The following is a 27,384-nucleotide window of genomic DNA, read 5'->3' on the forward strand; positions in this document are numbered from 1 at the left end:
GTGATTATTTTGAGTTACCATAGCCCTCTTATCAGCTCGAACCAACTTGGCTATTCCCCTCTGAACTCTCTCCTCGTTTCTGCCCCAGAACTTCTGCTAACTGGATGTTTTTTTTTTGTTTTTGTTTTTCCACACCATTCTGTGTAAACTGTAGAGACGAGACTGTTTTGTGTGTCTGTGTGTGAAAATCCCAAGAGGTCAGCAGTTTCTGAAATACTGAAACCAGTCTGTCTGTCACCAGTAAATATGCCACAGTCACTGAGATCACATTTTTCCCTAGTTTGATGTGAACATTAACTGAATCTCTTGACCTTTATCAAGAATTATGAATTGTGCTGCTGCCACGTGATTGGCCGATTGGTGTAGAGGTAAGCTTTTCGATCAGAATATTTTAAGGTGGCAATGCATTTTGCTCCATTGTTATTCATTGTAACAAAAAAAAAATTGTAAAACGGTTTAATATAATCGGAAAATGTGCCTCAGTTGTTTAAAGTTCACGAGCTGGCCATGGCGTGTAAATGCTGCTGTGCGCTTGGCCTAGTGTGGGGGAAATGGGATAGTGCATTGGGCTTCCTCCCTCTTATAAACACTGGGTGTTTTGCCACCACCAGCAGTTAGGAAATGATCGTAAATAGGAAGATATCAATAAAGTTACACTTAGACTTCACTCAGATATTACCTAATTAATTATTGTGTTTGTAAGAGTACGTTACAAAAAATGTAATGACCGTTATTAATGTAGTGGAAATCACAGTTGTTGTGGGTTTATATTTTTGTGCCCTGGCTGCCCCAGGACCCTAACGTCTTTAACCTTTGGTATTATAATAAGGTGGAATAAATCCATGCTTTGTGCACAGCTCCTGGCACCCTGCTATTTTTCTCAGTGCGATATGTGCTGACCCTAGAAGAGAAGAGAAGAGCTTTTGTCCTACCCGCTGCCACAGAAAAGACATTATTTACTGCTACAGGGGGATGGGGGCTTGGGGGAATTCTACCATCAGCCATCAAGAGAGAGGCAGAAAAAGCTGTTTTGTGTCTCCAGACACAAGCAGTGTGAATAGAAAGGAATAAAAAAAAAAAAGCAGAGAAAGAGATTTCCTCTATGTTAAACAATTGAGCTTCTGTTGAGCACAGCACATATTATCCCTTCAGTAAAGCTTGTTTACATTGACTTTGGATACTGTTTGGATAGTTGCGTTGCTGCCATTGTGAAGTTGGGGACAGAGGCAGGGTGGTTTTCTCCTGTCTTGTACTGTTCAAATACCTCTTCCCTCTTTCCGATTGTCCGTTCGTGACGTTTCTGCCTAATGACAAACCAAATAAGGGGAACACCCAGAAGAATCTTTTTTTCGCTGTATTTTAGAGATGTAGGGAAATTTTGTATTAGAAACGTAAAATACAGTTGATGCATTAAAACATATATTTTTTTCCTAGTCTTTATTAATTGCCCTACTTAGCTGCTTAACTAACCGATTGGACTGTTGCATGAATGAGCAGGTGTACAGGTGTCCTTAATACAGTGCTTAGTGAGTGTAGGGGAATATAAGGGATTTATAGGCTGTTTTTTAAATTTCTTTCTATTTATTTTATTTATTTATTTATTTATTTATTTATTTATTTAAATGTGTCTTTTTTCAAATGTCTTCCTCGTTGAAGTAATAGGTGTGATTTGTGTCCTCTGCAGCAATTTCAGCAGTGAGGGCTCTCCAACGAGCCCGTTAGGAGCTGACAGCCAGTCAGCAGCAACAGAACCATCAGCCATTTTGTCATCATCCTCACCGCCGTCGTCTTCTTCCTCTGCTTTCTGCCCTGTCCTGCCCTCCCGGCAAATTGTTGAGCGGCAGCCACGCATGCTCAACTTCCGCGTAGAGTACCGCACACGCTCAGTAGATGTGGTATTAGAGGATACTAGCATAGTGGGTGAGTATGGGTATGTGCACACACACACGCACACAAACTGATGCATAGTGGCTTAGAGGTTAGTATGTTTGCCTCACCCCTCCGGGGCTGGGGGCACAAATCCCGCCTTCGCCCCGCATGCATGGAGTTTGCATGTTCTATCCATGCTTCAGGGGTTTCCTCCGGGCACTCTGGTTTCCTCCCCCAGCCGAAAAACATGCACTGTAGGCTGATTGTCCGTAGTGGGTGATGGGGGTGTGTGTATATGTGTGTGTGTGTGTGTGTGTGTGTGTGTATGTGTGTGTGTATATGTATATATATATATATATATATATATATATATATCACACAATATAACAGAAAATCTTTATTTTCACATCTGTATCTTTTATTTGTACTTATTTTCATTCCAAATGTGCCTTTGTTAACAGCATCTATACATATTTTGATATAACCCATTTTCTTTGTTCTAGGAATTATTTTATAACTTCTGTAAAAATTCGTTTCCTCTATTATTTCTAATTTCACAATATAATATCGTAGCCCATGTTTTTGTTTTTGTTGCCCACGCACCCTGTAATACTTTCAGGTTCTTAAGAGCTTCCTGCACTTACAATGAATTTTACTTCTCAGAAATCACATAAATACAGTGTGGTTTTTCTGAGTAGTCTCAACTCTTGGGTCCTAATTATCCTAGTATGCGATTCCCCCTTTGAAATATATACAGGATGTTTATTTCAGTAACCGACTAATCTGTGGATTATATTCTTGATTACTGGTACTTGAATAATGGTAATGCTCGTCATGTTGCTAGTTAAGAAGTAAAAAGAGAGGCTGGTGTGGGATTGGCTGTTATTTAGTATTATCTACTGTTTAACCTACTTATCATGCAAGCTGATGCGTGATTTTTGGTCTATTCAGACAAAAAAGTTCGTAATCTTGCAATGTTAACATTTCCCTGCCTGTAATCTAAGCATGGTGGTGACCACACATATTTAAATCCAATGCTTATGGATTCATTCTTGATGTCTTCTTTATCTTGCAAACCTAAAGTTTTCATTCGGGTTTCACATTTGCAATTCTCTCAGAGGAGTAATACGATGCACCATGGTATTTGGCTAATGCGGCTTTATTTTTTTCTTTTCATCAAGGGCATGGAGGCACGTGTTGTGAAAATTCTTAGTGGTGCATTTTGTGTGTGTGTGTTTGTATTTCTCTGAATTGGAGCAGCTTCAATAAGGTTCAGTCATTCTGCTACTGACTAGAGTCAGAGAGCTGCGATAATGCCTGCTGAGCTGTTATTTCAGTTCGTTTCAGGCAAATGCATTGATGGATTCCATTTAAAAGGAAAAACATCGAATGCAGGCGCTTATTTAGATAGCTTTGATTTTATGTGTATAACTTTAACTGTAAAATTGTGCATGTTAAACAGTGTCAATCAAAATCGTTGCTTGCTATTCATTCTTGCTATTCATGTTCGCTCATTTAACTGTGTGCAAATCTCCTTCGAAGCCCCTGAAATACCACTAAATACACAGTTATTGTGTGTCTCTTGGTGTTTGTTACATGTTCGTGTAAACAGTCGTTTACCGGGATGAAAGATTCATGCTTATTGGACATCAGGCTTTTAACGTGTCATTTTGAGTCCCTCCAGGACCCACGGCTGCACTGGGAGTGAATGGGAGTGTGGGGGCGGGGCGTTCTGTCAAAGGGGAAGGCCCTCATAACCACCTGTCAATCAGTAAATCAGGAATGACTTATCATCTCATACTTAAACATATACTTATCCATTTACATAAAAAAAGATTGTAAATGTGCTGTAAATATGAAGTTTTGTTTGATTATTTGCATTCATTTCTGAAGTTTCTTGTTAATGAGTCTAGCTAGCTAGCTGTCACTTCCTTCTTTAGCTGCTTTTTTGGCATGAAATGGCAAACACTGCTAATGTTGATATGAGTTTAGAAAAATAGTTCTAATGCTCTTACTTATGAGGAGAGACTGAAAATTAAACAAGAGGACAGACCAAGATTTTAATTGAAAAGTCAGGGAGTGGAAAAAAAAAGGTTCTTTTAACTGTCTTGGTGCAGTTTTTCTATTATTTTAACAACCACCAGCCACCACTGAGCAAACTGTATAGTCAGTGTTTTAGATGTAACAAAATAATATGCTGCTTGATCTGACAGATATTTGCATATACAGCATGACTCATGTAAATTCTACTTTGTTTCCTTTTTTTTTCCTTCAGATTTTTATTTTAACATTGCAAACAATGTTAATGTAGAATGATACACTGGTATAAAATAAAGTTGTAACCCACTGAGCAATCTTTTTAAGTTCCTTCCCACCCACCAATGGTGACCATGGAATCTCCCCCTATAACACGTTAAGGTGCAGTTATTGACGATATATAAAATATCACAACTGTTCAATAAGATGTCAGTTTAAGCAACAAAAAAAAAACACAAAATAATCTAACAATCAATTACTTATAAAACAATCAAATCTATTACAAAAAAATCTATTACCTTACTTTGTTTACTTCAGCTATGTTGATTTGACATCACTCCATAAAAACTGGGAAGGAGCCGACTAAATGCCACCTAAATGCCCACTACAATTTGATACGTAGGTATTTAAAGTAGAGGGAACGTTTTCTTTGTCTTTTCCTGTTGGAGGTTGGGAATTATAAGTTGTGACCTCGAGTCGAATGCAGCTCAATTCCCACAGATACAGTTGGCAGTCGAAAAGCATTGCGGTAACGTAGTAAACCGTTGAAATAGAAAAACATGAAAATAGAAAGACTTGTCAATGACAGAAGTTGAAACCAAAAAAGTCGACCCAGCATTTAATCATAAAGTGAATCTTTTGCACAGTTGAAGACCACATATTGATTCTAAATAAAGTTGAACTGTGTATAACCTGAAAAATAACCATATTATAATGGTTATATTGTCATTGATAATACTGTTGTATCTATAGTGCTTTGGATATCTAGAACTGGAGTCAGCTATTCCCCGTACTCAGTTTTGTTGTATCAAGCTCATATGTGAAGGTTGATTCCGCCCCCTTCTGGTTGCGCTGTGTAATTCATTGTGAGGTTGAGTTGAACTTAACACGTATTTCCTTTTTTCCAGGAGATATCAAAACGTTTTTGGAGACAGAGCTTCAGATTCCTGTGTCCAAAATGCAGTTAAAAGGCTGGAAGGGTGCAGATGTCTCTGACAGCGTGAGTTTCTTTAACATAAAATTAATGTCATAAGTTGTGGTCACAACTCGTTAGAAACATATCAAACCTGTTTTTCAGGTGAAGATTAAAACCACTGACTCAGCTGAGCTAAAGCCTTATTTTAGTACTGATCTAGTTAATGCCTAAGAATCTTTACCGCCCCACTCTTATAACACTGTTTCCGTTTTACTGGGGTTACTCTCCTGTATGTTCTTAGTGAGTTTAGGTTTACTTTTTTCCCTTTTAGACGGTACTGAGGAGTTTACACCTGCCCAAGAACAACAGCCTGTATGTATTGACCCCAGACATTGCTCCCTCTGCCAGCAGCAGCCAGAGCAGGTATGTACATGCGTGACTGGGTATTTATCATAGTTATGTAACAGCCACAAGTGAAACAGTGGGAATTGTTTAGAGATACCACTAGGACTCCAAACTACAGCTCTCCTGCTGTAGGGGCAAAATGGGGAGCAAGTCTTTAAAGTTCCTGACATTACAGCATGTGGCATAAGCTTTAGAAAAAGTGTGTTGCGTACTTGATGTAGGATAAGTGTGATTTATGAATTTTAAAAAAATTAAAAAAGTAATATACACATTGTTGTAGTATAATACTGCACATAATCACCCAATTATCTGCCTAAACATGAGAGTAAGTTAATAACATAACATTAATATGAAAACATTTTGCTGAAATGAACACCTGGCGTACCAGACAATAACTCCTTTAAACAGATTATTTATGTGAGAAAATAATGGACCTTTCTACACTATTATTGTACTGCATCCGCTCATTTACAACCCCAGTTTTAAAAAATTACATTAAGGCTATATAAAGTATTTACATTACATTTAATAATTACATGTATTAATACATTAAGAAAATAATTGAGAATAACTGTTGTTTTGACTACAATTATTTATATGGAAAGTTATGATTGTTGAATCACAGTGAATCTAAGGTTTGTGTAAGAAATTTTTTTTTTTTAAAGTATATTTTCTTGGATAATATGCAGTATATTTTGTACCCTTCAGTGCATTTTCCTGTATGTCGCAGCAGAGTACGTTATAAACATTATTGTTTTTGTTTGATAAAAACTCACTTGGAGAAATGGGTGAAGTAAAGGCATATTGTTGCTTTAGGCACTAATGCTAACCTTTTTACTAATTCTACTTGCCATAACAAAATTTTACACCAAAATCTATAGTCCACTTTTCTAGATCAGGATATTTCTTGTTTGGATTTATCTTTTGGACCCTAGATTCATTCAGACTTTGTGTAGATGTACACAGTGTTAAAAAAAAAAAAAAAAATGCTGTCATGTCTTTCCAGAAACATTTGCCAGTGGATTGGTGACCCACTCTCTTGCATAAATCATCTGGATTTGTAGAGAGGGTGTTACTACCTAAAGCTGTTAAACATCATGTCTTAAAACAAACAGGAGACATCAATTCTCCTTAGGTCTTTGCTATAACAACAGACTCCTTATTAATGGAAAATGGGAACAAATCGATTGATGGAGTTCAGTTTGAACAGAAAAGTCTCTTAAAAGTGAATGACAAATCAATAGAGCGCAGTGAACGAAATGGGACATTCTGCATCAATACAACTCAACTCATATAGACAGATTAGACAATGCTTGCCGAGTGTCTTATAGCTTTATTATGCTCATCCCATGGTTTTTGGAGAGACAGCCCTCCTTTTTCCAGTTTAACAGACAGATGTTTTGATCCAATGATTATTTCATTTGATTTAGTTTTTTTTTTTTTTTGGATCTAGTTTAGGGTTCATCATTTGGCAGTCCCAGCAAAGTATTTCAGTGGATGCTAAAGAAAAGTCATAACAAAAAAAAGCGCTGCTGTAAAAGCAGTTCAAAATGATGTTCCTTATTTTTGCCATGAACTAGTCATTCATGATTAAGCTGTTGACTCCTTTCAGTCATGTTAGCTGCTTATCTTGTCCTATGAAATCATTAGTTCATTAGAAGCTCATTAGAAAGTGTCAAGTTACTAGTGTGCTTTTGTACGCAAGGGATGTTGAATGGCAACTTATGTAACACTAGATGGCACTGCATGCCCAGTTTAAAGGATCTGAACACTTATAAGCAATAACTTATCTTCTTATCCTCTAATCCTGTTTTATTGTATTTAATGAAGTGTAGCACACATGAGCTGAAGTCATGTTGGTTTTGTAAGAGAAGAGAAAAATTGACTGTGCTGGAAACGTTTTTTTTGTAGTGATTATCAGTCACATTGTGTGCACTGTACTGACACATAGTGCACAATCTCTGTCCACGTTCATGCAAGAGACAGTCAGTGTTGCATCAGTTAATACTTCTGTGATCCATTCTGCAATAGGACGTGGAACAGAACCAGCGGTTATTCTGAGTCACGTTTGTGTTTAACTGGGAGAAAAGCCAAAGAAAAATTGCTCTGTCACAACTGTCAGCTATGTAGATATTTCTTGGAAATAATATTCTGACCCTTATCGAAACAAGGACACACAGAGTCATTAATGCAAAGCAACTCGGTTATCATATATACATATACAGGGCATCCCAAAAGTCTTCATATATAGGGGACTTTGTTTGCCAGCACCAGGTCGGTTGTGCCTTCGTCAGTGGATGTTCGTGGACGTCCACTTCTCCGTTGGTCGTAACACTTCCAGTCTTTTTGAACTTGTTAATACGTTTGGCAACAGTTTCCTGTGTGATGTGTTTGTCCTGTTTCCTGTGCAAGTCCATCGTAACCTTGAGACAGCTTCCTGATCCAGCCATGAGAATGATTTCAGTATGTTCCTCTTTTGTCAAAGTCGGATATCTGAGGGGGAAAAAAAGAATAATAATATAAACTAAGATGTGCTATACGACGAATATAATATAAACTGGGATATGCTATAAAAATGTACTATTTTGGAAGACATTTAGCTAAAACGTGTTACAGTGTGTGTGTGTGTGAGAAAATGCTTCTGTTTGGCATTCTTTTTCAATATAACAAATGTTTTCATTACAAACGAGATTATCAGCAATAACTTGATTGAAAAATCGACTCAGAAATATTTACATGAATTTCTTATTAGTACATCCACTCTTTGCGTTAATGACAGTGAGCACTCGAGCTGGCATGGACTCCCCAAGTTTGTATAAAACCTGATGATCTATGTTAAATGAAATCCATCGGCATGTCGTCTGAACACTGCTTGAATGGAGGAGGTAAGACTCGTGGAAAGTCTGACCTTTTCCACAAAGGAGTTAACATGTTCAGTATCACAAAATTGCTTAAATTTAAATAGTGACCTTGAAATTGTGCAAAATCTAGTCTATTCAGTATACAAGATGTTGCACAATTTCGAGGTTACTATTTAAATTTAAGCAAATTTAAGTGTGGTCTCAGATTATTGGTGCCCACTGTTTATACACTGTAATATCTCTATGACCTAACTGACATATGGAGTTTGGTTTCAATATGGTTTTAATATTGGCATGGTTTAATTGTATATTAGAATGTAAACAAGCATACATTCATAATATCCTGCTGGTTCATATCAGGTTTCTTCATTACAGTAATGCACACATGCAAAAGTATTCGTGTGTTAATAGCGTCTCCTTGTGGAGATTATTACTTTTGCTAAATGTGATTAAAAAAAAAAACTAATTTAAATGTGGCTTTCATACCTAATAAAATAAAAAGAATCTGACAAAAGTATCTTCCTCATGTAGGACTGTTGAAAATCACAATAGGTTTGATTTTTGTTCATGTGCTTTAAGCTGTATAGTGTATATTTATAATAATTAAATATAATAAAAGTACTTGTTGTTATATACGTGTAAACCAAAAATCTACAAAATGTTTTATTACAGATGGCAGCAATGTATTTTTATAAAAAATGTAGGTTATATAAATGAAATGTATAAAAATAAAGAAAACAATGGAATCATAGGCAAATTGTGGGATAATAGGAATAAAACATGAGAGGGCATGCTGTAATAAGAAAATAAACAACACCAGGATGGTGTGATGCAAAGTGGTTTATTTTATTTCTATCTCATCATGTCAAAACTAATATTTGCCAATGAATGCAACTTTTTACATATTTATTACGGAAGACGCATCATACTTTTTTACCAGTTAGTTACGTTTAAGTTGTGGAACATCTATTTGCATATAGTCACATTTAAAAAATGTGGAGGCACTGCAAAACAAGTTCCTGTTATGACTTGGAGACTTAAAAGGTAGCTTGTTAGCGAGACACAACACGCCATCCTCTCTCCTGAAGACTTTCCCATGGTGGAAACTTAATGAACAGCTTTACCTTTGAGTGATGCGCTAACACTGGATCCTCATCTATAAATGTTAAATAAATTATTATTATTATTATTATTATTATTATTATTTTTAACAGAAAGCTCCACGTAATCAGTGTTTATATGTTTTTCTTTATTAAATAGCAGCACTTTTTAAAAATCAGTTTGTTATTAGTCTTAGATTACATGAACGGTCTCTGTGAGTTACTGTTGTAACTTGAACTATCAGGATCAGAACTTTGTCTTGCTGTACCATAATTGTAGACTTTATTAGTGGTTAGTTGTTTGTTAAATCTGGACCTTTTTCTACTTTTAGGACTTCTGATATTCAGTATCAGAAACCTGATATTGTTTTAAGTCATATTTGACTTACAGTCTACACTATTGTCCGAGCTGCTGTCGTAGAAAATGAATCAATAAATAAATATTTTATATTTACTGTAAATCAAATACACAACCCTTAATAAATATTTATCAAAATTTCAAATTTGACTGGTGTACCAAATTCAGTTCTTATTAATTTATTCTGTTTAGAAGTAAACCATCAATCTATCATGCATATCTGTCAGCTGAAGCGGATCTGCGCTTGTTATTCTATACTAAGGTCGGTCTCGGGTTTCTGATAAATCACAGGTGTTCATATGGCCTAAAGAAACTTTTCCCAGGATTGCTTTATGTTTACGGATTTGAAAATCTTAATATTATTTATCACAGTTATTATTTGTTGGAAACTTGTTTGCGGTCATTAAAGACAATATTTTGCAAGCTGAAAATAGCGAGTAGTGTCATTAACCCTCCAGCCACTTAAAGGAGCATGAGCAATGGTGTGAGAAGGACATCAGATTTGTGGGTGTGTGTTTTGTGTATGCGTGTGTCTGTTTAATTATCTGTGTTGATTAGCGCTGCTGTTAGTCCCAGCGGGAGACGGTGGTCGATGTAGCGACATGTGGCTATGTGTAAACTGGCGTCTCTGTCGACTTGTGTGGACACTGTACTCCGACGTGTGAACAGACACGAGAGGAAAAGTTAATAATGCGCTCTAACCATAATGTTTTGATAATCATGCCGTGTTCAAAAACATGTCAGCAAGTCATGTTCACATATTCTGCCTCGTTTGTCAGGTGTTAAACATTTGATTAGATTCTGATGTTGTTGTAACTTGAACCATCAGGATCAGAATTTTGTGCTGCTGTACCATAAGTGTAGTCTTTATTAGTGGCTGGTTGTTAGTTGCTTGTTAAATCTGGTTACGATTATGATTTACGATTATATTATATTGTAAGTCTCCCGTCATGTTCTCGTTATATTGTTCCCGACAATACGTTTTGAAATGTACCTGTTTTTTTTCCCCTGACATTGACAGGAAAAGATGCATATTCCAGTCCCTCCAGGATCTCACGATTTTGAGATCGCAGAAAAGTAAGCAAACGGCACAATATTCAGAGAAGCTTGCAATTTCTCAAAGTTACCTCAGATTTTCTGCAGATTTGGGCCGAGACAAATTCATCACAACGCGCATTCAGTCAAAGCCTGCTTCGATTCGCATGTGTCGAATATGAGTACAGCTAAAAGCTCTCATTTACCAACAAACATCACTGCGAAAGACAATTTTATGCACTTGCCATTTCACCACTTCAAGTAGCTTTCCACGAAAACAAACAAACAAAAACAACAACAACAAAAAAAACCGCAGCAAAATCAAACGTTTTTGGCAGCAACAATCACAGAAAAACTGTATGGACTGATATTCACCCGTTTTCTTAATGAAAATAGGTAAATTTAAAAATAGCAATGTTCTGGTCACAAAAGCAGTGTTTGAGGGGAATAATGGCCATTTTCGTATAGGGTAATTGGGGGAAGTAATAGCCATTTTCGTATGGCGGGGGGGGGTAGCATTTTCGTATTGGGGAACTGGGGGGAGTAATAGTCATTTTCGTATAGGGGAACTGGGGGGAGTAATAGTCATTTTCGTATAGGGGAACTGGGGGGAGTAATAGTCATTTTCGTATAGGGGAACTGGGGGGAGCAATAGTCATTTGGAAATAACACTTACTACCAGGAACAAAAAAAAATGTCACAAATTGTAATTCCTAAATTATTATTCTGTCGTAGAGCGAGTGCCATCAATATATTTTAAGGGTAAAAAAATATAATCATTTTCCATAACTATGCCCTTTTAAAATAAAATATGTTCAGTGTTAGTACTGTTAAATGTTATTAGTTTAAGGTTTTAATGCTTCCTGTTCCAACATTTTGGACATTGTGCAAGATACAGGTCTTCATTATCTCCTACACACTATTTTTGTGGAGTCAAGGTGGGATCTCAGATATATGGAGAGAATGTGTGTGTGCGTGCGCATAGGTGTTGGATGTGTAAGTGGCCCTGTTGTTACCAGTAAGCGTGTTGCCTTGGGGTGCAGTGAGGAGAGGACCTCCAGCCGAGTGAGCAAGCAAACTGTTAGCTGCCATTATAAATAACTGTCACACCCAGATAGAGAGACCGCGAGATGATGTTCTGGAGCTGTGAAAGAGCTCTGCCCCTGCTTCTGCACCGGACCAGCACCTGCAGCTGTGGGCACTAACCGGTTATGACCGAGTGAGTGTCTGTGATGAGTCATGGGTGTTGTGATGTGCTGAGCTGTAGCACTCCTGCGGCTGCAGCTTTAATCATATATTTATTGTGATTATATCTGCTTAATAATGGCAATGCAGCAACCCAACACACTATTGTTGGCTCTAAGTCTCCAAACTGATCAGTGCTGTAGAGACCGTTGCAATAAACATGACAAGGAGGATCAATGAGGATGAGTTGAGGAGGACTTGATATAGAACAGTTTGGTAGCAATCGGTTTTATACAAGCTGACCACCGCAGTCCGACATTTTGTGTAAATTTGTTGAAAAATCTTAATTTACTTAAGAAACGTTTTGAATAAATGAATAGATTAAACAGGGAGTAGTTTTACTCAAATTTACAGTTTGTGCTTTTCTATGTTTTAAACCCAAATGGCCTTCTGTTAGTGGTGTAGTGGACTATAAATGGTGTACACCATCCTGTTATACCCTCCATAGGGAGCACAAAAATTCCTGCATAATATAAATTTGAGCCAAATATGGCGCAAGTCTTAGATCTAGTGTTTGCAAAAGTAATATTTATGTACTTTTGGTAGATTAAAAATGTGTATATATTCATTAAAAATGATTCAATAACCTTCTTGCCTATCACATTTTTGTGTGTGTAAATGCCATAAAAATTAGATCTAGGTTGTGGTTTGGGCCATCTTTCACAAATTTAACGATCAATTTCATATCAAAAGAACTTCTCCTTTTTATCATGTTGTTGCTACTTATAATTGGGAAAGGGTGACTACCAAAGACTAAGGTAATTAAGTGAAATCTGTTTTGTCAGCACAATCTGAATGTAAATAGCATGTTATTTATTTATTTATTTTTATATATTACTCTTTCTTCCTTCTTATCTACTGCCCGTAGAAAACATTTGATCTACTACACTGGTGTCTAGTGCCATAAAACACTCAAACAATACTGTGAATAGTCAATACTGCAACATTATGAGTAGCACTGTCTGTTATAAAGATTTATGTGAAAACAGATCAGTCCTTCCTCCTCTTCCTGGGTGTCTGGCCATGGGCAGCAGATGGCGCAGCTGGAGCTTAAACCCAAAACCTGCTTGTCGACTGCCTTTCTTCACTACCTGGCAGTGTTTCGGATAATACCTTGTAGACCCTCGAAAAGTCACGTCCTTAAAAAGTGTCGATGAGTTCGAATATGTTTGCTAATATGAAATTCCGGCACGCGCAGCATTAAGCATCCACAGTCGCATCCACAGTAACGGCATGCAAATTAGCCGTTACTCTTTCAGCTTGTTTAGAGTTCATCATCACGAGCAGCATCTCGCTGTTATAATTGGGTGCAGGCTGTGAAAATGGGACATTACTTAACAAATAAAAGCCACTGTAGGCAATTACCGCAAAGCACATCTCGGTCCGCCGTCACCAAACAGATTAATCAAACATATCCGCGCATCTCTGAGACTGCTCATTTCTCTCCTCTGTTTGAATGCAAATAAAGCACCGGCTGTGAGACTTTCAGGAGAGACTCTGTCCAAGGTAGTTACAGAAATCCAGTGAAGAGCCAAGCATAATGAACACACCCGCCCATGCTAACATGCACCTCCCTTTCCCATATCAAAAAATGGAGCATTATCCAAAGCGTTAATCTCCAGCATGAATAATCGAGCCTGCTGAATAATTTAAAGCAAATCATCTATTTCTGTTGCCTCCAGATGATGTGTGTGTCTAAGGTTATTTTAATTTGAACTCCAGATTTTTCCAATACAAATGGGCCATTGAACATTTGGTATTTCTCAATTTTTAAACTCTGATCTCTGCTGAGAATGGGAGGGCTGAGCAATCTGGTGGTCTGGCAAAAAAAATAAACTTTAATAACAGATAGTATTTGGACTTGTTTTATTACAACAACGGAAGCAATATAATACATTTAGGAGGTAGCTTGAGATGAAATAAGATGCAGTATATGTTTGTATCTTTACGTAACTGTTACCAGAGTCCGACTGTGTTTTGTGAAGAAGCGAAATGAGAGACATAAGCTTTATGAAGTCAATTCCTGTGTGGTACTCTATGCACTGATGGTGGCTCCACTTTTAATCTGTAAATAAAATCTGTTAAGACTGCTCCTCATTTACACAGAGGCTTGTTTTCTGTCTATAACAGCCAGTGACATTTTTATTTCCAGCATGGTCTGTGAGGAGCTAAGAGTACGTCGTGTGGTGGTGGGGGTTTTCAGGACCAGGTGCTGATGGGAGCTCTGAGGGCTGAACTTTGTTAAGCTTGAACAGATTAACCTGCTTCTTGAGCTTTTGGGAGAAGAGAACTGAACATATTGTTGTCTATAACTAATTATACCATGGCCATGGAAAATAGTTCTGACAGACTATCAGGTATCTGTTGTTTTATTATATTAGGACACCTGTAATTTAAATTCATGACTCCTATGTTACCTAAAAAACAGACTGCGATACTGCAATTCATTAGCACCACCACCACAAAAAAAATGAGAGAGCTCGGAGTTGAATGGCCAGACTGGTTCGAGCTGACAGGAAGGCTATGGTAACTCAAATAACCACTCTTTACAGCTGCGGTGAGCAGAAAAGCATCTCAGAATGTACAACACATCAAACCTTGATGCAGAACGGCTTCAACATAGAAGAGGAAGATCGTGAAGAGCAGGAATCTGAAGCTACATTGGGCACAAGTTCACCGAAACTGGACAGGTGAACATTAGAAAAACATTCTCTGGTCTTTTTCCAGTTTTCAACTGTCCAGAGCCTGTGCCCAATGTAGCCTCAGATTCTTGTTCTTGGCTTTACATACTTGTTTTTCCACGTTTTGTTACAGCCTGAAACTGAAATGGACATAATTGGTTTCATATTTAATATAATATGTAATATATTTGCATTATATGTCCTAAATCTACACACAATATCGCATAATGTTGAAATATTAAATTAGAAACTTAAAAGTTATAAATACAAATTCACCCTCACTGTGAAACACTTCAATTGTTAGGTTTTTTCCTCCTGAAAGACATGGTTACAGCATCAAGATTGCTGATGACAAATTATATATCATTAACGCTTCTGGATAGTAGCTGAGTTTATGACCCTGAGTGTAGTGCTTTATTTTGCTCGCTAGAGGAATAACAGGCACTAGACCTTTTTTTTCATTCTTTCGAATTTTACAGTAATTACGGTCCACTAGACGATTTTAATTTCGAACACAGATGCATATTGAATTAGAACATTTCCATTTTGTAATTTGCATAATGTTGGAATGTAATTAGGATATTGGCCATAACTGTTTAGGCAAGGCCTCTATTGTTGCTATATTGGTCAGGCTTCTGAAAAATGGAAACGCATCATCTGGTCAAGTGGGATTCCACAAGACCTAAAAGCTGAACATGTTATAAGGACACAGATATGAAACTGAATTATTTTAAAATTAGAAATGGATGACAGACGAAAAAATATGTGGGTAAATTCTACTGCTCAGTTGGAGCTGGGATAGTTTACTTTCTCCCTAAAATAGTTAACATGGAAAAGCAGTACTAAATGTAGGTTTTGAATGTTTTATACACTTCAACTTTAGATTAAATATATACAAAATCTAAACTTGACTAGAGGAATGTCTTAAGTGTAGACATCTGTTGGATTACTAAATTAGTTTTTAGATTTTTAAATTTAAATAATTAATTAATTTGTGTGTTACAATTGTGGTGCTTATGATTATATTCACAATAATGAAATAATAGTACTATAATTAAATTACTTTTTTTTGCTGAAGTTCCAAGTTCAGATGATTTTCTTTCTTTTATTTTGTGCAGTTATGATTTTAGGGTTTATCAGCCATTAAACCCTTTACACTTCATAATTGGATACCAAATACCGATCCTCCAGCCAGGTATTATTATGTTTTCCGGCTTTGTCTGAAAAAGCTCTGGCTTGGCTCTTACTCCACAGCCTGTGCATCATCACATATGCATTTGCTCCTCTGAATGTGCCAATTTCCAATCTTCCCTGCTAGCTACAACAAACATTACATTTACATATTGATTCCACAGTTTTAGTCAATGTAAATATGCTGTCATTACAGTAAATGTGAGCCTCTGTTAACATAAGCGTGTCCAAAGCTCCTCAGATTAAGGCAGTGGTTGCATAATTAATGTGCGTGCCACACATTAATTCCTGACTTTCCTCTTGTTTGCCGCTTGCGTTTGAACCATGATTAGCTGGCCACCACGTCTCTAAGATGTTGATTCATATTCATGCACACAAGCAGGGCGTTTGCTCCAAATGCTGCTTGACCTCCACCATTTGTGATTAGCCAAGTGCTCTCCTGCCACCTCTGTTGGAGCTTACTAACTGTCCCTTATGAATCTATGACTCACTTTCTGGCCCTCTGGCACTTTGTGAGGTGTTTAGGCCTCTTAACTTGGATCAATACAATGATGCAGTGCTCCAGATGGCCCTGATGATGAAGGTGTGTTGGGGGCATAGCATTGCCCCCTAGCTCTTTAACCCCCTGCTGAGCTGGGGCTGACAGGCAGCAGGTATCCATGGTTATGGTGGCGAGGTTGCAAGAGCTGCAGGGTACCTGGGGCGTGTCTGAGCACACAGGCTCTTGGGAAATGGAGGGAAGCTCTCCTCACGGCAGGGAAAAGTAGTATGCGAGCCCTGACTCGTCCCTCTGCTTGACTCTAACTCACTTTCACTTTTTTTTTCTCTCTCTCTTGTTGTTCCCCTCTGCTGTGCAGCGTCCAGCAGGAGTCATTAAATCAAAACTACCTGCTGATCATCAGCCACCGGGAAGCGCAGAGAGAGTACAGCCTCAATTTCCCTGGCAGCAGAACCATCCAGGAGGTGAGAGAACAACACACACCCCTCTGATCTCTACATCTGTTTCACACTGGATCTTTCTTTTGTGTGTATATATGCCTCTCTAGCTTGCTGTCACTTAATGTATAATACAGTTGCACACAGACGAATCTTAAATCATTTGTTTTTAATAATAATAACAAATTTGTTCCAAACGTCAAGTGGGAACTCTCCCCATCTAATAAAACCCTACATGAGTCTAGTTTGGCTTGGCAGTTCTGAACAGTATGTCTGCCTGCCATGTGGGTAAGACTGAGCAGATTCTCTCCTGGTCAGCTTTTCCTCTCTAGTCTGTCCACACAGCCCCGATCTGTCTAAATGGCCCAAAGCTGTTTGATCACAGGACAAATTGGCCTATAGGGGAGACATTTGGTGTGAATGTGTTTGTGGAGTAGGGCTGCAAGAGAGATGCTTAATTTCTCGATGTGAAATTAAACAGTGGATTTGGAAGCAGATGAAATATTCATCAATACATTGGAGCACTCCAGTTCTGTGTTTGCCTTTCACTCATCACTGTGGCTGCTATTGCCAGAGCTGCTACTTAGAGGAGGAGGTGGATTCGCACCATAAAACCCCCATTCCCAATGGCTAATCAACTCCCTTCCCTCTCACATTGGATCTGAATGGACAACAGTCTTTCATAGTCTTCATTTAACAGACTGCGGTGAAGTATTTAAAGTCGGTGTGTGAGGAGCACAAAACCTGACTGCCTCTATTCCAAGTACACAACCCCACCCTCGGCTCCCTCAAATTCTCCTCAGCCTGCCCCAGTAACCTGCATGCCGCGCTTAGCTAGTGCCTCCATTAATTATTCACAGCAGGTAGCACGCTCTACGTCAAGTGTAACAAGCTCCCCACAGATTGACCGGCCCGCTTTAGCCCCCTCCTGTGCAGGGGGAGTCACGTTGGGCCTACACACTGCCACCAGAAAGAAACACACAATGTGTGCTGTTCATTTGTTTTCTTAAACTTCATTTGAGACAGGTTTTGGGTTTGTTTTTATGTTGAATTGGCAAGAAGACATTGATAATATGGTGGACGTTTTTGTCACAAAATCCATTTGGGGATTAAGAAATTTCAGATTTACTTTTTTACATGTAGAGAATTCTTAAAGAAGTTAACTGAAATGAAAACAGATGTAGGCAGCATTGTCTAAATCCATCTAAGATGTCTTGTTTAATACTGTAATAGTTTAATTCATAAATTAAATGACTTCTTATTTGTATGAAGTATGAAACAATCAAGCAAAACACTACTGATAACATTATGGGTAAACACATATTCAAGTTCTCTCGCTCTCACTTGCTGTGTTGGTTTGTCCCATTATAAGATTTAAAACAAACTCTGTGTACCCGTAGCATCTCTTGCTCGCCTTGATGGTGCTGGTCACCATTACAGTAATCAGACAATTTGACAGGTTTGTAATGGTGCTAATTGAAGAGATTAAAGTGTGAGCGGCGAGCACTCCCCTTCCCCCAGCAGATGGTTTTGATGAGCACCCACTGTGAACCTTAAGTGTTGCTGCCTGGATTACAACAACTGTGGAGGGCAGCCTGCCCCGAAAGGAGGACCTGGCCTTGCTGGACAAAGCAGAATCAAATGGGCTGCTCCAGCCTTGTGCAGTAGTCTTCAGGCTTTCCAGCTTGAAACCCCTTGAAAGAAGGATAAGGATTGGAGGGTGTCGGGGTGGGAGAGAACACATGTGTACAGAACTTACTTGTGATAGTAATGGCTTTCGGCATGTGACTACAACCATGTATCGTGTGTTCACCTTAGGAAAGTGTATACTGCCTTGTGATGTTTTGATAGTAGTTGCCTGGATTTAGTCTTTTGGGATCATTATGTTCCAGTCTCAATGTTAACGAGAAAAGTGAAAACGAGATTATTATTATTTTTTTTTTGTATTTTAATAAAAAATAGAATAACACACAAAATCTGGGAAAATAAATGTTTCAAAAAAGAGAAAAGCTCAGCAGGGTTTCATGATGCTCCACTTAAAGATTTTGTTGATGTTAAAAAGTTACTCTTGAGAAGGAGATTTTTTTTTTTTTTTTTTTTTTTTTTTTTTTTTTTTTTTTTTTTTACAGTCACTGTCCATAAAGACCTGTGTGAAAAAGCAACAAAACAGCAACACAGAGCTCTCTGAATCCCTAGCTTTGCCCTCATGTCTATTCACCACCACACAGCTACATATGGAGGCTCCCGTGAGCCATCTTTTCTCTCTCTGTTCGTCTTTTGTTTTTTTGCTGAAGACCAGCCGATGCTTTTCTACTTGTGCATATCAATAGCAGGAGAGAGAGTCTCAGAGTGTCCTGTTGTTTGTCTTTGCCAAAGGCTCTTGCTTTGCCTTGTGGCTCCCAGGGAACGCATCCTTTCCCTGCCTCCATTTGTCCCCGGGCCCCTCTCTCTCTCTCCCTCTGATTGGCATTCCCAAACCCTAAGTGTCGGCCCGAGCTAAGCCTCAGAGCAAATGTTTGCCAGAAAAGTGGTGGCGAGAATAGGGCCGGCCGATCGGGCTTCACAGTCCGTGACCAGACGAGCTGTCCCAGGGATTTCTCCGTCACTGCTGTTTTTTTCCCCTCCCGCAGCTGGAGAGACAAGCCGAGAGGAAGAAAAGAAAGATGGAGAGTAAAAGAGTGTGAATAAAAGGCATCTGGTGGTGAAGAGCTTGTGACTGTTTAACGGCAACCTTTTCTTCTCTTTGATTCCTCTCCAGCCAGGGATTACCAGTACTTGGCATTTAGAGAGATTGGATCATTAGTGTGTGTGTGTGTGTGTGTGTGTGTGTGTGTGTGTGTGTGTGTGTTTTAATGGATCCACTTACTTGCCTGTGAGTGGAAAATGTACACTAGTTTAGATATTTCTGAGTTTGTGTTTTTATTTTTTTAATTTTTTGTTGAGTTTTTTTGTTTGTTTTAGATTTCCTGTTTGTATTATTAGACTTACTATAATTCTATATGTTCCTAGTAGAAAACAATCATAACATGCTTTTCAGGTTTTAGATTCTATATCCCTATATATGGATGTATGACATTTGAGTATGCATTTTTTTTATGGTGCGCAGACACAAACACGCACAAACACACACACTGCTTCACTGAAATAAAGAAATGCGAAGAAACATATAATGCCCAATAAGATGTGAAAAAATGTAGTTTTGGTTCTGTCAGTTAGGGGGCAGTAAAAGACAACAGGCTATGGCATTTAAATGTATGTATTTTCGTGCACAACTCTTATCATTGAACATTTATACACATCTGAAAAGAGAGTTTCAAAATTTCTTGATTGAATACCCAGTGTATATTTAATTATCTGCTACGGTGCAGAATATTTTCTGGATTTTTAAAAATGGTGCTATTATGGATGAGAACATGTACAACACAAAGCCCTGGTGTTGCATTCAGTGTGAAGAGGGAATTTCTTGATGCTAGCTGAAATGTCTTTATCTAGGAGATCACACAGTATTTATGAGATAATGTCAGCCTTTTTCATTTTTAATTTTTTCCCCCAATACGTGGTGGTTACCTGATACCCCCTCCCTTTCCCCCCCACTACTGAAGAGTCTATTTTGACATTTAAAATGAAATGTCAGTGCAGCTAGATTTGAATAGGTCTGGCTCTTTTCTTCTACGCTTTAATCAAACCTCATTGTGACCTGCGGAAAAATGCTTTAGGACATGATACAAATGTCAGCTGCTCAGAATATCTCATTCAGATACCTCTTTAATTTTAAGAAACAGTGGTAAATAAATATCGTAGGTTTGTTTGTTTATCTTTCCTTGTATATATAGATGGAGAAGTGGAAAGAGATTTTCCCATTTAGCTTTGTAATGTGTGGGTTTTTTTTTTTTTTTTAAATATCAAATTCTCCTGTCTATTAAAAGAGGTGAAATAGCTAATGATATTGCTGCTTGTGAATATACCAGCAGTAATGGGCAAATGGCCTTCACTTTCAGTTTAATTTTAATTCATACAGCCTTTGGAAAATTCCTCTCAGTCAGCCAATATGCATCAAATCTCTTCCACACCTGAACATATTTTGATATTTAGCTTTTTCAGTGTGTTTCTGTAATCTGATACACCTGCATCCATGTTAAAACCCTAAATCAAACATTAATAACCAGCTTTTATTTGGGTCTTTATCATGATCGGGACAGCCTGCGCTAGAGGAAGTAGAGGCAATATTGACAGTGGGCTAGTGCTCATAACGAGAGGTCTAGGGAAGTGAGCAGTAAAATGGCAGAGCCCCATAGAGGATTTGTGTTCTTGAACGGCTAAACTCTTCTCAGCCAAGACCTCAGCTTTGGCATTAGTTTCTTCTTTCTCCTGGGCTGAGATGCCCTCTGACCCCAAACGCTTCATTACAGCCGAGCGCGGGTGTTCACTGCTGCCTGCCGGTCAGGCCTGGGCAGCCAAATCCCTGTAGCCCTCTGGTCAAACACAGATATTACACTCTGTAATAACACTGGCCAACCTGGCTGACCTCTGCTCACTTCATAAAGCATTGCTCACAGCCCAGTGTGTGGTCTTCTGGTTGTTTAAGTGTCTGTAGTGGGTCAGGCATTAACTTGAGATGCTGCACTCAATTTTAGAATTACTTGTGTATGTACCTGACCAAAGCACTCATGCCTTTGGGTATACACAGTTTGCATTATGAATTAGCATAAAAAGGCAGTCCACCTTCACTTTACAGTGAAGCCTATATATACATTTTTAGATCTCTGTTTGCACTGAGATATTGCTTTAATGCACCCCTAAAACTTTTTCCAGGCAGCCACACACCAGATTCTGATTCGTATACTTTGTTTTTTCAACCATGATGTGATCATAGTTTTCTGCCTCCATTGACACAAGTATGTGTCCTGGCTAAGGTTCAGTGTCCACTCTGTGTGCCTGCATTGGGATTTGGTCTTTTGCAACATGGGATTTCCAGCACAATGGCCAGTTTACTCTGCTTCTACACTCTTTTCTCTGGGGGAATGCAGTCAAATCTTCACTAGTCCAGATCCAAGCGACACACGCTTTGATCACCTTTGCCTGCTGCTCATCAGACTGGCATTGGGTTTTAAACCAACAGTGGCATTTCGGGCAAGAGCAGACGCGAACTCTTTAAAAGCACGCAATGTTATTAAGTGCAGATACACACCAAAGAGCAATACTGTCCATTTTAGATTGGGCTGTTGGCGTCTGGTATTTAGCAAGGTATCCATGGAATGCTGGTCTCCCATTTCATCCCTCACTTAAAAAAAACAAAACAAAGCAAAAAACATGCTTTCCTGTGAGGTGCGACCTACTTTTTTGCTGCTTATGTACTTTGCCTAGAAATGTACACAATCCAGGATAAATATGTTGGTTAACCCAATTTCACATGATTTGGTTGTGCTCAATGTTCTCAGGTTAAGAGGAACGTCTCTGATTTGACAAACATCCCAGTACGACATCAGCAGTGGGATGGCTGGCCTGCTTCAGCCTTAGATGACTCGGTAAGACTTTTTTTCTTCTTTACTTTCTTCTAATCCTATGAGTAATACATGTCAACTATGTGAGCATAATTAGCATTGTTTGAATCCGTTTTAATTTACGTACTAATGAAAAAAAAAACTAAAATAAATTAAATTTACTTTGTCTGGTATTTTTAACTATCTGTTTTGCTCTGGGCATCTTCCAATAGGAGACTAATTAAGATGTCACAGATCTTCTCCCCTCTTGTTGTCCTCTGCTTGTGGACATTTAAGCTCATGTAGTGGAGTGTCACTGACCTTTCCCACCCCGGGCACTGCTCCCTGCCTTTCAATTTCACACAATCCCACTGATCAGAAGACGCCTTAACACTACATTCGGAGAAACCAGGACAATCAGTCATATAACACCATGGGAACATTTTCCTCATTAATTGTGCCAACTGGCATTATGCACTTAACCAGTTAAGTTTAGAGAACATCCATAATGTGCAACAGTAATATAAATACTTGCTGAATTTCTACTCATATAGCAAAACATATTTCATTAACTTTTTAGACTTTAGCTTAAAGTGAAATGCACTGTGTCTACCCCCCCCCCCCCCCCCCCCCCCCGAATAGTTTGTTTGAGGTTTGCTTCTTCCAACAACCCTAAACTCGACATCTACATATTTTGTATGAACTTTCAAAAAACAGTATAGCGAAACCAAACGCACCCTGCTAAGTGAAGCTATCAAGGTTTCATTCTGAATTTAGTTTTGTTTGCATTCAAATAATTAGAATGAATGGATGGTTTGTTATTTTTACATGTCCTTTCTTTTGGCTAACATTCGTTGTTACCTGTATAATTTTTTTTTGGTATGTATTGTTAAAGTGTGTGAAGTGGTCATCTAGTAGCAAAAGGCACAGCAGAAAATGAGGTCATTTAGTATACACCCTTTTACCACAGAAGCTGCCCACTTCAACCTGGCCACTTCAGGGGCTGAAGTGCGCTCAGTCAAGGCCTGAAGCCACAAGCTTGGCTTGAGTGAAGAGGCCTGCCACTCATGAATACTCTTTAGGCCACATTAAACCGTTAATGCCGGCTCTGTTTGGTAAGTGGTTATGTGTGGCAGGCTTGTGCTTGGCCACATCTCTGGTTCACCTTGCACCACACTGACTAGGAGAAGATATTAAAAACATTGTCCCTTAATAATGGCCAAGGCTCATATATGAGATAACCGGCCGTGTATTAAAGTGAAAAGCTCCTGTGTGGCGTACAGGCTGTTTCAGTGCATATCTCATTAACCCAGTCTCATCTCCCAGGATTTGTACCAATACACAGCACAGCCATGGCTTAGAATTGCATTTAATTGTTTTCTAGCTTTATTCTTTACTTTATTTTCACTGATATGGTAGATAAATTGGAGGGGAAAAATGTATTGAAAAATTAGTTTTCCCTCCTTAAATTTAGTCATCAAATGATTTCTTTATTTTATTATTAATATTATATCTAGTTAAACAGTTATTTTCTAGTTATTTTATTTTGTAATTATTTTTGTATCTAGCTAAACATAGTTATAATTCAGTCAATGTTTTCTAATAAGTTTTGCTGGGAGTAAGAGAACTCACACTCCAACCATTTAGTATCTGTTTATCTTCTCAACAAATATTTATTTGCTAGAAGAAAACTTGATTGAACTCATTTGGTCTGTTTATTCACTTGCATGATTAATTTTGAGCTGCAGTTGATACTTAGAAAAATAGAAATAATGAAAAGCTGGATTCACAAAAATAGGTTGTATGATGACTTAAAAAAAAGAAAAAGAAGAAATCGATCGCACATGGTCATATATGATATGGACCATTTCTTCTTCAAGGAACCCAGTCCATTAGCTTATTGGCATTAAACATGTATTCATGGATTGTTTGAAATGTATCAGCAGATGCTTATTTCACATATGTAGTAGGAGAATGATATTGCAGACATTTTTGTTGGCAGTGCCCTGTTACCTGTGGCATCGGTTCAACTGTCCAGTATGTTCATGTAGAAAGATAATTTGTTGCTGCAGCTCTGTCTGAGCCGAGAAATACATAGTACATCATGTGTTTACTTTTCGATCCAGCATTATTGAACGTTGAGTCATATTGATTATTGTTGTTCTTAAGACAAAATATTCCCAAATAAGGTGTGTTTTCAAACAACAACAAAAAACAGATTTGTGGGTTAAGCTGTTAAAAAAAAAATAAATAAATAAAACTTTTCTGGAGGACTACCAATGATGAACACTTTTTATCAGACTATTAGCTTTCATTTTCAAGTCGAAGTGTCATGTGATCCAGGGTTATGTCTCTGTCTGAGCTCCCACTGCAGCCCGCCTTTGACCGACAGTCTTATGAAACACCTGAGAGAATGATTGACATACTCTGGTACATCCTTATTAGAGTACTTTCCACCATAATTGCTGACATTTATCCAGTGTTTCATGGTGTTTGCTAATGTATTACTGCGGCTGCTCTCAGAGGGGTTATGTGCCACTCTCCTCTTATGGGATCTTCACCTTGTGGACTCGAGTAGGAGGCTTATTGGGCCTGTTGGTTGCCTTAGCGACAGGGCTCAGCACTAAGCTGCCCAGAGCCCTGAGTCGAGATTGCTGTCTGCAGGGTGATAGACACTTCCTCATACACGTTCTCACCACCATACCAGCCGCTTCTTTTTTGCCTGCGCCATGTGACTTTGAACAGGCTTTACATGTCCTTTTGCATGTTGTGGTAGTGTCTGAGGCCAAGCTTCATGCTGAAGTTTTCTGATCTCCCACAGTGGCTTTGCCTCTCAGCCCATATTACAGTTCTGGTTGCCTAATAGGCAGTGGTTATTGGCTTCTGTTGGGCTGACTGATTGAGAGGTCAGGTGTGATAAAGCTCCCAGTTGTGACGAACGGCTGAATGTAGATTGATTAGTCCACAGCTAAATCAAAGACAACCACTTCCACAACTGTCAAACCGAAAGGCCCCAACAGGGGTTTTGGGTGGGACATCATCCTTTTTTCTTTCTTTCTTTCTTTTCTTCCATTTCATGTCTCTCTCTCTCTCTCTCTCTCTCTCTCTCTCTCTCTCTCTCTCTTTTCGCTGTCCACAGTCTGTTGTGGCCTTCCTTTGAAAGAACACGGGTGAGGTGTTGGTAGGGCTCAAGATCAGACAAGTGCAGCTGTCCACAGCAATTATCTCATCCTTACTGCCAGATAGAGAAACTCAAAGAGAAGAATGGAAAAGTAAAAGAATTAGGTGGTTTGCAAGGTTTGTTTGGAGAGAGGGGGAAAGAAATCTTCTTCTGCATGCACCCCAGTGCATGAGCTTTTGATGCAAGTGGTAATTAAGAGAATCCAAAGGGAGGAGAGTTCATTGTGTGCTACTGGAGCGGGGGTTCAGGAGAAGGGGTTGAAGGGTGACCTCTCTCTGTAGCCTGCGGCTCCGGAGCACACAACAAGCCAGTGGTGCTTGTCTCACAGCATCTCGAGATGAAGAAAGGACCACTAAGTATGGGCATGACGCTACTTCATATGTTCTGTCTCCAATATACCCAGCTCCTTTTGCCCTTTCTTTCAATCCCTATTGTGTGGAGAAGTGATGAAACTTGATTTAAACTCTTATGAAGGTAGGAGTGAAAGCCTGCTATTGAGAAGCCTGAGCAAGTGTTCATGTGATTTTGATTGTTTAGGAATAGGAGTAATTATTGGGCAGACATCCATTTGGAGCTCTTAAAATTTCGGTCCAATTTAATATGCCACAGCAACACACTCCTGTAACTGTTTTTACTCAAGTATAATCACTGCTTAGGGTTGCTTCACAATGACAGTCCTAGGGGAAAAAAAGAGCTCAGTTTTTTAGAAAATAAGTCAATTGAGCTAAGTGTTTGCTCCCCCTGTGCTAAAATGTACTTTACCAACATAGATTGTTGCACTGTCCAGGTCCTCTCTGTACAGTGAACTTATTACTCTTGAAAGGTAGGATACATGAAACACTTCCTCTGAATACCAAATTCAGTTTGTTCTTTTACAATTTTACAATTGTTCTTCATAGAACAACAGCAACAAAATACTCTACAGAGCTCTTGTATACTGTGTTTGATACCTTTTGGCCGTCACAGAAGAAAATCACAATGTAGATTTCATATATTTCCAGTTCAAACCCAGCAATTAATTTGCTGTTGCTGTAATTACTTCCCGATTCTGCTGTACCCAGCTGGCCCATGTTAGCTGAAGCGCTTTACAAAAGGACTGATTACGACCCCATGCTGTCTGCTGTCCATCCATTCTTTTCTCATTTGCACCATTGGATCTGACCTCTCCCTATGGGAATCGGTCAGCCTATCAGCTATCTTTTAAATAGTTAAACCTACAAGCATGAATTGGGGAGAGTTTTTACTCTTTTATACAGGTTGATGGACATTTGCTGTACAGGTAGGTCATTAGATGAGAGCTCGATGGCAGAGCTGATCTCGCAATCAATAGAATTAATTAGGCTTGTTCTGTAGTTACGATACAGAGACACGTAAGTGTTGAGAAAGCTGACGTGAGTTCTGACAATGAGCAGGTGAGTGTCGCTAAAGCCGATAAACCATAATGGCAGGTAAGTGTTGATAAAGCTGATGTGAGCTGAGCGGATGAAACGTTCTGTTTCGCAGTGCTGGGGAGGTGTGAAGGGCAGACAGGTCTTAATGAGTCCCTGTAGTGTGCCGGCCTGCTGACATTTCCACTGCAGATGGGGAGTTAATAAGACAACCAGACTTCCACCCCACCCCTCAATCTTCTAGCAGCAGACCAGCTGATAGAAATATTGCGCTTTAAATCATCAGAGAGAGGATTCCTGTTCACCTCCACGGAGAACAAAGATAAAGTGAAAGGTTCTAATTCAAACAATTCTAGCAGAACCAAGCCTGTAAACAAGTACCTAAGTAACATTCACTTAAAGGGTATGGTTTTGGTTACATGACTCTGGCCACCTGTTGTCAGTTCGTTGTCATCTAACACATCGATTGGTTACCCCCAGTG

At 38.8% G+C, this 27,384-nt stretch overlaps 1 protein-coding gene across 2 annotated transcripts in view; it reads left to right on the forward strand.

Moving 5' to 3' along the window:
* The window catches only part of faf1 (Fas (TNFRSF6) associated factor 1), a 75,767-nt gene that overhangs the window by 17,003 nt on the left and 31,380 nt on the right, over window positions 1-27,384 (forward strand). For both annotated transcript variants that reach the window (XM_017468366.3, XM_017468368.3), the window contains exons 5-9: window positions 1,685-1,920; window positions 5,034-5,125; window positions 5,373-5,464; window positions 16,775-16,880; window positions 22,292-22,378. In XM_017468366.3, coding sequence (XP_017323855.1) covers window positions 1,685-1,920; window positions 5,034-5,125; window positions 5,373-5,464; window positions 16,775-16,880; window positions 22,292-22,378 — 613 coding nt within the window. The remainder of the gene's footprint in view (window positions 1-1,684; window positions 1,921-5,033; window positions 5,126-5,372; window positions 5,465-16,774; window positions 16,881-22,291; window positions 22,379-27,384) is intronic.

This window comes from Ictalurus punctatus, chromosome 5 (assembly GCF_001660625.3).
Source record: "Ictalurus punctatus breed USDA103 chromosome 5, Coco_2.0, whole genome shotgun sequence".
Lineage (NCBI taxonomy): Eukaryota > Metazoa > Chordata > Actinopteri > Siluriformes > Ictaluridae > Ictalurus > Ictalurus punctatus.